This window comes from Hippoglossus hippoglossus, chromosome 14 (assembly GCF_009819705.1).
Source record: "Hippoglossus hippoglossus isolate fHipHip1 chromosome 14, fHipHip1.pri, whole genome shotgun sequence".
Taxonomy (NCBI): domain Eukaryota; kingdom Metazoa; phylum Chordata; class Actinopteri; order Pleuronectiformes; family Pleuronectidae; genus Hippoglossus; species Hippoglossus hippoglossus.
The window spans coordinates 520793-531091 of NC_047164.1; the positions used below are offsets into that span (position 1 = coordinate 520793).

The following is a 10299-nucleotide window of genomic DNA, read 5'->3' on the forward strand; positions in this document are numbered from 1 at the left end:
CGGAGGCTCCACCAACACGTTAGAGCTGCTGGTTGGGGGAATTTCTTCAGACACAAAGTTTTAACTTCAGCTTTAAACCTGAAAATCTTGGTTGAGTTTGACGACGTTAGGTTTTAACTAAATGTTGAACTTTTATTTTTACAACTAACTGAGTTTATTTCATTGTCAGACCTGAAACCATTCACCTAATAATTCAGTTCTTTGTTAGGGCTCCCCTGGGCTGACCTGGTGACCTGGGTTATCCTGGGCTATCCTGGGTTATCCTGGTTTGGCCTGATTCCAGAGCAGGTTGTTGAGGATTATTCTGCCCTTGACTTCACTGCTCTGGAAACCAGAGATGAGAAGAGAATTTTCTGACTACATGTTTAAAATGTAGTAAATTATAAAATGCAAGATCTACAGTTTGTGTTTTTGAGGTTTTGTTCCTCCTCCTTCAGGCGGCTGCTGCTCGGTCTTTAGATATAAACCTGTGTGGGGCTGAAACTGTCTGTAAATCTGCTCCATTACGGCTCAGGCTGCTGAACCTTTTACAGCATTAAGAGGATCAGAGCCGACTCCCAGCATGCTCTGTTCTTCACTGTGAGAAACTCCATCTCTCACAAAGACTGTCTGAAACTGATCTGGTCCCTGTGAGAGTCAGCTTCAACTGTCACAACCAGCTGCAGCTGAAGAGTGAAGCTGAACTGAGATCAGTTAAAAACACTCAGAAGTTATTAAAAACCAGAGTTTATCTCCAATATTCAGCAGGAAACTGTTGAAACATGAAGAATTCTGATCAGTTTGGTGGATTTGTTACAGCTGCAGCTCTTCAGGGTCAGGAAGCAGAGGATCATGGGTAATATCCAGTGGGACGACACATTGATTCACTTTGTTTTTACATGAAAACACTTCATCAGACACAGAGTCGATCACCATGTGGCTGCAGAGAAGCTAAGAAGTGATAGAAACAGAAGAAAACAAGAACTAATGATGGTGTTGTTTTTATATCCAGAGACAGAAATTGGAATATTGTTTGTTTCTGAAAGATTTGTATGTAGAACGCTGCTAATGCTAACATTAGCTACGTAGCGATAATACAAACGTACAAATAGCTCCTTTTTAAATAGGTTTCTCTAAAATCCAGGCTGAAGATTCGCGCTGGGTCTGGATAGGAACTTTAAGATACTAGTGCTCGATGTTGGAACCACAGTTGGCGATTAGTTTGACGAATAAGATCAAGTTTTTCTACGAAACCAAGATTCTCAAATGTTAAAAGTCTATAACCAAGCTGTCAGAAAAAAAATGATTATGTATCAATGAAGTCTGGAGTCATTAGATCAAAGAAAATCAAATCTGAGAAATTCTTTGATTTCAACTTCTATTAATTTGGACCATTTTTGTCAGTTTTTGATGCTTGATGTTGTTCACATGGCTCAGAACGTGTCTGGACTCTTTCATAACCACGAGAACTCAAAGTCTTTTGTGTTTGACTGAATTTGAAGGAACTGACCTGTGAGCTGAAAGACAGATCAGATGGAACACAAAGTCTGGATATCTTTGTTCCCTTTTCAACCTGACACCTGGAGACGATGAGGACGAGGGGCAGTTGGATGTTCGGAGTCTGGACGGCCAATTCTAGGCCATCTAAAATGTTTGATGTTTTCAGCACCTGTTGATTCCTGCTGCCTCGTCCAGACCAGCAAACAGCAGAGAGGGTAAAACAAGTCTTTCTCTTCTCGAAGGGGTGAGGGTCCATTGGTTTTTTTTGGGATAGGGGTTCTGCTTCAGTCTTTGTGGTCCTTCTGCAGCTCCGGCTCTGCGCTCTCATCCCTCCCGCCCCTCCACGATGATGACTAACACTGGCGTCAGGTCCATCAGGGTCTTCAGCATGTCCATGATGTCCTCGTGGCCTCTGGCTCCTTCGATGAACTCCTCAAGCGTCAACTCACCTGGTCAAAGGTCGAAGACAGCGGAGGGGTTTTAATGGGTGAGTTTGATTTGTATACCTTTATTTAACTGGGATTTCTTTACCTTCTCCGTTCACATCTATCCTCTCAAATATGAGCGCGACGATCTCTTCTGGGCCGATATCTCTGTTTCGTGTGATGTCCTGGATGGCCTGCAGGGGGAGACACACAAACGAAACAACTGATGATCAGGAGGTCTGGTTCAACTTGGTGTCAAGGTTTAAAACAACTTTAAAAACTCAGAATCTGAACTTTAATTTGATGAGTGGGGTTTAGTGGATCGTTTGGGCCAGAATTACTATTGGATTAAGGAAAGAGAGAAAATGACAAAGTCTGGATCCTGGTCCTCAGACTGGACCTTGATCTTCAGACTGGGATGACGTCCTCCTCTGGGTTGCAGCTCGTTCAGCAGATTAGCGCTTGACTAATTTCGTCCTCAGACTGGACCTTGATCTTCAGACTGGACTCTAGCTTTCAGACTGGGGTGACGTCCTCCTCTGGGCTGGAGTCTTTGACCACTTCCTGAGCTCATTCAGCAGCTTAGCGCTCACCTAATTTCAGAGTTAATCCAGCCCAGTTTTCTGTCGGAGCAGCTTCATTACTGCTGATTCAGCGTGGGTTTACTCAGAGGAGACGTTTCTGGAGGTGGAGAGAAGGTCAGGTTCAGGGGCGGGCCCTATAATCTGATTGGCCACCTCATCGGAATCAGAAGGGGGAAAGTGCTGTGAAAAAGTCATTGCCCCCTCATTTAGGAAATCAACCAAACCCCCAAATTGAAATGATAATTGTCTTCACTGTGACACCCAGGCTGGATTCCTAGACCTGTTCAATCCTAACACTTAAATAGAACCTGACAATGTGAAGTAGACTGAAGGTCCAGAAAAGCATCACATGATGCTGCGAACTAAAGAAATTCAGAACAAATGTGAAACAAATTCATCGGACAGGATCACAAAGTCTCCGCTGAGTCTCTGGGAACCAGTGAGAACCATTTTCTACAAGTGGAGGAAACAGGAGTGAAGCAGGATCAACATCTAAAGATCTGGTGAAGGTTCCACAAGGAGAAAGACACTGGTGTCATGGGAGAGAAATACGACCCAACGACTGGTCTCACATTAAAAAACATCTGAATGACCCCCAAGACTTTCTCTTTCTGTTTGAATTAACGATTCTGCAAAGAAAAGTGGGACAAATTCTCTCCACAGCAACGTTACATTTATTTTCTTATCCATTTTTAAATTACTATCTATATAATACCTATGAACAAAGTAAAACAAAGAATTAGCTGAAGTGAATTGATTATATCTGTTATTTTGTTACTGACGTTAATGGTAAAACATGATTTAACAGATTAACCATTTATTTTCTAAAGTGTGTAAAATGTTGGAAATATCATTCTCATATATTTATATTTTTACAGTCACAACTTTAATCGGACCCTGTTCTCGTTTGTGCGTTTTGCTTCGAGCCTCATTACCGAGAAGATGGTCTCCAGTTCGTCCTTGTCGATCTTTCCGTTGCCGTCCTGGTCAAACAGTTTGAAGTACCACTTCAGTTTCTGGTTGATTTCTCCTTTCAGCATCAGACTGACGGCGGCGATATATTCCACAAAGTCGATGTAACCGTCCTGCAGAAAACAAAGGACGGGGGTTACACTCTGATTCATGATCAAGGTTTCATCCTCTGCCGTGTCTCCAAAATCCTAAATTGAATTCTCATTCACTTTGTTTTGGTTTCTCATCACTTCTCTGAGCGCAGAGTGAAAAACTTGATCGAAACAACTGAAGGTGAAAGAGACGATAAGTTAGTTTTTGTGTGTCTGAGTCAGAACACGACAAATCACAGAACACAACTGCATGAACTTCTAATAGAAAAAGGTTTTTACCTGCGCTCGACAAGGCTCGTCTCTGATTGGACAACAGAAAGGAAGTGCTGCCGAAACGTGTTTTATGTTGTTGTGTTTTTCACCTCAGGGCTACCGTACTAATGTTTTCATCTCTGACTCGACAGAATTTAAAACATTAAAATCTAAATCTGCTGATGTCGCAGGATTTGATCCCAACACGTCGATTTCCTCATCTATCACCGTCACGACCTGCGGCACGTTTCCATGGCAACAAGCTCCCGAGCTCTCAGAACATCTTCACTGGACTTCATCTCCACACTCTCTGAATCCACTTAGCTCAGCGTAACCACACACAGCAGGGATAATAGCTAGCTCTGCATGCTAACGCTGTAAGCCACTTAGTCAGGGAGCCAGTGGGGGCTCAGCGTCAGGTCATCCATGTTCTCGATCACACACAAAAGTATGAAATTATCTATTTATAAAAACAATAAAATGACTAAAGGTTAATATGTGATTTAAAAATATGATTTAAAATCTAGACCAGAAGAAAAACATCCAATGTCTTAATTGTTACATTAAATCTGCAATAACAACATAAAAAGCTACATCTGGTTAATCTTCAAAATAAAAGCACAGAATTTCAGCATAAAGGTTTTTATTGTTTGGTGTTTGTTGTTTGGTTTGCTTGTTTTTAACTGAAGCTTTTGGTCACATGTCGTCTTCATCAGTTCACACGTGAAAACCATGAGAAGTTTAAAAGTTAACACGTGTTTGTTGAAGAGAAACGTTTCAGTTGATCGATTAATTAATATTCTGCAGAATAGTTCAAATACTTGGTATTTATAAAGATCTTTTCTCGTCTTGATGACACTTTACAGCTCAGTTTGCCATCACTCATTCACACAGAGCATCTATGGGCAGCAGTTTTTCTATCGGGGGCCATTCGGGGTTCAGCATTTTGCCCAAGGACACTTCGGCATGCAGGAAGCTGGGCTCGAACCACCAACCTTCTGCTTGGAGGACGGCCGATCTACCCTTCAACCAGAGTCGCTATTATTGTGCTGATAATACTTAAACACTATTTTTACTTTTACTCATAGAAATGATTTGTGTTCTTCTGCCAGAGTAGAAATAATCACGTTAATCTGAATAAACAAATAAGATAAACTTAAGTTGTCTCAGTCAAGTAAAACTTTAAATCTTCTGTTTGTTGTTTTGAAGTTTGACGTCGACTTTCTGATCATTAAACCAAAGATAACGATGGGTTTATGTCATGAGCTTTAGTGGGCGTGGGGCCCCCGGTGGCCCCTGAGCTTAGGTGCACTCCTGGACATGGAGCTGGAGACGATCAGATTCTTATGAATCTGGTCCAACAAAGAAAAAACTAAATATTAGATTCTTCTGGTTCTGGAGAAATGTCCGAGTCCCACAGTTGTAAAAATCATTTCTCAGGTTCAGTAAAAACTGAAGAGATAGAGGTGAAGCTGGGTCAGAGGTCAGAGGTCAGAGGTCAGAGCTCCGTCACCCCATCATCATGTCACATGAAAAGTTATGGATGATATTTGTTACTTTCTGTCTCCAAACTATGACGAAGGTGATTTTTAATGTGAAGCACAAAGGTTCTCTGTTCCACGTGACATCTGTTCACTTGTGTCCGTCCTGGGAGACGGATCCTCAGAGACACATGTGAGGATCCGTCCTGGGAGACGGATCCTCACATGTGTCTCTGAGGTTTCTACCTTCTTTACCTGTTAAAGGTTTTAGTAGTTTGACTCTTGAGGGTTAAGGACAGAGGACGTCTCACCTTGTTAAAGACCATGAGACAAACTGGGATCTGTGAATATGAGACTATACAAATAAAACCTGATTGATTGATTTGTTTTTGAGTTCATTTAATGTGTTTTTACTGAGCTGAGTCGAATGTGAATTACCAACACACACACACACACACACTCACACACTCTAACACAATCATGACGCGACAGAGAAGACAGTTTCAACCTGCCCTGACCTGTGTGTGTGTCTGTGCACATGTCTATTTATAGTTATGAGGCCAATTTTTGTTCAATACCATCATTATGAGGACATTTTGTCTGGTCCTCACAAATTAAATTGTCTTTCTGAGTGTTAAGACCTGGTTTTAGGGTTAGGGGTTAGAGGTTAGGGGTTAGGTAATGCATTATGTCATTGAGTGTCCTCACAACTATAGAGATCTGTGTGTGTGTGTGTGTGTGTGTGTGTGTGTGTCGCACCCCGTCCATGTCGAAGGTGAAGAACACCTGGTCCACGTAGCTGTGGGCGTTCTCGTTCATGCCCTTCAGGCCCAGAATGGCCTTCAGCTCGAACAGCGTGATGAGGCCTGACGGAGACTCTCGCATGAACTTGTTGTACCAGTGGTGCATATCCTCCGCCAGGATGTCTTCCAGGTTCGAGCCGTGGTTCCCCATGAGTGTGGTCCGACGGGTGCAACCAAGGCGAAGACGGACAAACCCACAAGAAAAAGGACGAAGAAGAGATCCTGTCACTTTGAGATTTCAGAAACAAACCACAGAAGAGAAGTTGACGTCCTCAGATCATCAGTGGTGGATGATAAGAGACTCGGAGCGTGTTCTCTAGTGTCCTCAGCGGGAACAGAGGTGAGGGAAAGGGTGAAATATCCGTGGCGTCGACGGCGGCGAGGCCAGCAGTCTTCAGCAGCAGGCCGGCCCACATCCAGGCTGCAGTGACTCTGCAGACTGAGAGCAGACCTCAGGACTCTCTAACCCTCTTAGGACCTGGAGGAAGAATCAAGGAAGCACCCAAAATAAACAACCTAATGAGATCAGGCCACTCTGCTGGAGGGCGCCGCTGCCAGAGGCCTCAAGAGGCTTTACCTGCCGGCCCTGAAGAAGGTTATATAACCTTCTACTCACCTGTGCTCCTCACTTTCACTTTTTACACCAAAATACTGAGAGTGATCACCTTTTAATGAAGTTTGTCTTTCTGTCACACCACAGACTGTAAAGAAAGAAAGAGCTCGTAAAGCCAAGTCATCTGGATCGCCCCCTGGTGGCCGACTGCAGTATAGGTCATAAACTCCTCCATGTTAGCAGATGGAACATAGACCATTACAGTCTGGTCCGTAATGATTTGTGTCAGATTCAACATGATTGTTTGAGTCAACAAACTCAATTTTTGTATATTTCGGAGTTTACATTTAAACCAGTATTGTAGGTCCAATCCGTACCTACAAATATCATGGAGTCAGACTCGGACGTGACCCTGAATCATCCGACGCCTCAGAACTGAGCATCAGCAGCTTTACTGAGAAACAATGTGTGTTAATCAGCAGCTCGTCCTGCCAGCAGGTTAAATCACAGCTTAACGAGTCACTTCAATGTTCCCACAGTGATGAAGGTTTCCACTGAACCCAGGATTCCACTTCTCACTTTATAACGTCAGGAAACATTCAGGAGTTTCTGTCTCAGTCTCTAGTTTCAAGTCTTCTTCAAACAGCTGATGTTCATTTAGTGAATTATGATCATTTAGAGTCAAACAGACCATAAAGCACCGGATGTGTTGGGGGGGGGGGGGGGGGTAGATACCACAGTGTGATTGACAGCTGGTACTTCCAAATGGGTGCAGGTGGCAGGTGAAGGTGGGCGTGTCCTTGAACTCTTATTCAGGCTCCACCCCCTCCTCCTCCAAATATGGTCACATCTGGTTTCAGAAAACCAAGATGTACAGCAGCTCACAAACCAACCGGTGACGTCACGGTGGGTCGATGCTGATGATTCATCATCTGTCAGGACGTAGACTGAGAATCTTTCATCTTAAACCTTTGGTACCAAAACAACCTCTGGCTCCACCCATATATGGTTATATACAGCAACGCTTCCTGGGAGTTGTAGTTGTCTTCTCACCTTAACCTCAGTAGGACTGTAGTTTCCCAGCATGCCTCTGGACTCAGGTTTGTGGTTGTTCTGTCAGCAGCAGCAGTGAGACTGGATGTTTATCAAACTGATCCAGATGTAGATTTGTTTCGTCCTCCTCCTTCCAGATCCGTCTCTTCAGTCCTCTGCAGATTAACACTCTGAGACGTGTGGGGACGAGCCAGCTGTGAGAAATCCTTGTTTCCTTGAGCCGTAAGTACAGTTCATCACTGATTCACCTTCTGTAAGGACGCCACCTGCTGTGTCCTCAATGACGCCGCGTCTCCAGCAGGATTCTCCGGCTTCAACTAATGTAACCAACTTTATCAACCTTGTGTTCAGGTAGACACAAATACCTGTGTTACTGGAGCATTCCTCTAGAGGGCCCCACAGAGCTCATTACAATAAACATGCTAACATTATTATTTCATGTGAATTGGTCAAGTCAAATTCTGTTTCCTGTTCGGTGACTGGTGACTGGTGATTGGTGGACATTTCCATCCAACCTGTGGCTTCTCACTGCAGCCACACATCGTACAGATGTGGGTAATTAATCTTCCAACCTTCCTGCTCTACACTGCCCCCTAATGTCCGTGTGCATATTGCATCTTTCTGAGGATGTGCACAACGGACAAGCCAAACCAATGATTGTAACTAAAGATGGACGACAGCAAACATCTGGATCTCCCTCTGGTGGCTGGCTGCAGTATAGGTCATAAAACCCACCCCTCTGTAAATAATCATTGTTCTTTATTCAGCTTTAAATTGTTCTTCTAAAATGAAGAATAGAAAAATGAGAACATTTTGAGCGGACTTCAACATAAAACTTGAAATCTGAGGGTTTTTATATCCATCGTTGTTCAGATGCTCTGATGTGATGTGGGTCAGCTGCTTCACGTTAGTGTTGCACTGACCAAAAACACCAATCTACTCGATACTTTAGCCAAAGAAGATACTTCGGATGTAATTTTGTATTTTCTCTTACGTTTTTTTGTCAAAAAACTATTTCTTCTTCCACTGTGAAACTCTGAGGATAAAACACACCAGGACGTCAAAAATCAAACAATCTGTAATTTAGCAAAAATATTGATTTTAATTTCACTTTCAGACTTTACGTCACAACTTGACGTCTCCAGTTTTAAAATGAATAAAAACGTTTACTTTCAGTCGTGTTAAAAATTAGTTTAAAAAAAATAAAACTCCAGGTTTTCCCTCTGAGCAAGAAACAAGATCATTTGTTAAAAGTTAAATTTTGGTACGAAGGAAGAATTCAGCCTCGTTTTCCTCGTTGTCGTCATCAATCCACTGAGAAAACATCAGATTCTTATAAAAAGGATCAAATGTGTCGCTGCAGAGTAGAAAAGCTTCGAGCTGATAAAAAGCTGATAAATTCACAACTTCTGTTTTAATGTACAAGTTCCCTCAGGTCGTCTTCACGTCACAGATAAAGAAACATGTTGGTCTCCAGTGTTCAGGCCTTTTCCATCACGACCCTCTGGCGTCATCAGCCGAACATCTGGATCTTCATGGAGCTGAAGGAGAAAAGAGAAAAGGTTCACGACCTCCTGAAGAAAATATCTACGACGTCAGGTTGATTTAATGCCGACGACACAGTCATATACTCGTCAGCGCCACCCATTGACTCAGCACTGACAAAATGAGTGTCAGACTTTTTAGTCATACAAGATGCTCTAACTCAACTCAGACTAGGATTAAATCCAGATAAAACCAATTACTTGCTCTTCACCAGATCACAAATCATATATATATATATATGGTATCTGGCTGGACGACCAACTATCTTCTAAAACTCACATTAATGAGCCATCGAAGAAGCTGGAAGCTAAATTGGTTTCTTTTATAGAAGTAGTCAGTGTTTTACTTTCACAAATAGATGGCAGATTGTTCAGGCAACATTTGTATCAGTGCTAGACTCAAAGATGTGATTTACATGCAAGCTGCTTTACATACTCTCAAGCCCCTGGAGGCTTTATATCACAGTTCACTTTATTACAGGTGACAGTTATCGGACCATCGTTGTGCCTTGTACCAGAAAGTAGCGTGGCCTTCACTTGCCTCATGCAGGGAACAACAGTCTTGTTCTTATTTACAAAGCTACGTTTAATAAGCTACCATTTTATTTATCATCCCTTTTAAAAGTGAGAGAGTGTGTAAAACTTTATTCAGATACCACGCTGCTCCCAGCTGGAATAAACCTCAGGTCTCAAGTGGGCTGGATCGTTTTTTAACCTGAGAACAGTTTCAGTTTGGGGTTGATGACTGCTCCTGTTTGTCCTGATGTGTCTCTCTTGTCCCTTTTTGAAGACATGTTGACTCCTGTATTGTCATTTTTACTTGTTTCTGTAAATGCAGGCACCATCGTAAACGAGAGCTCTGCTCCAATTGGTTTAGACCCTGTCTCAATAAAGGTTATCTATCTGTTTCTGTCTCTTTGAGGTTTGGAGTCGTTGAGGTATTGTGTCTTTGAGGTTTTGTGTCTTTGAGGTGTTGTGTCTTTGAGGTTTTGTGTCTTTGAGGTGTTGTGTCTTTGAGGTTTTGTGTCTTTGAGGTGTTGTGTCTTTGAGGTTTTGTGTCT

General features: G+C 42.7%; 2 protein-coding genes across 4 annotated transcripts in view; both read right to left on the minus strand.

Moving 5' to 3' along the window:
* Positions 1–1567: 1567 nt before the first annotated feature.
* guca1d (guanylate cyclase activator 1d) lies at positions 1568–6768 on the minus strand. The gene is made up of 4 exons (XM_034607343.1): positions 6045–6768; positions 3424–3573; positions 2011–2098; positions 1568–1928 (listed from the first exon to the last, which is right to left on the minus strand). The coding sequence occupies exons 1-4, from the start codon at positions 6237–6239 to the stop codon at positions 1804–1806; spliced, it is 558 nt and encodes a 185-aa protein (XP_034463234.1). The 5' UTR covers positions 6240–6768; the 3' UTR covers positions 1568–1803.
* A 2005-nt stretch (positions 6769–8773) lies between these two features.
* Positions 8774–10299, minus strand: part of dub (duboraya) — a 13306-nt gene continuing 11780 nt past the window's right edge. For 2 of the 3 annotated variants that reach the window (XM_034607321.1, XM_034607320.1), the window contains one exon: positions 8774–9237. In XM_034607321.1, coding sequence (XP_034463212.1) covers positions 9137–9237 — 101 coding nt within the window. In that variant the 3' untranslated portion in view covers positions 8774–9136. The remainder of the gene's footprint in view (positions 9238–10299) is intronic. The other variant, XM_034607322.1, reaches the window with a different exon arrangement.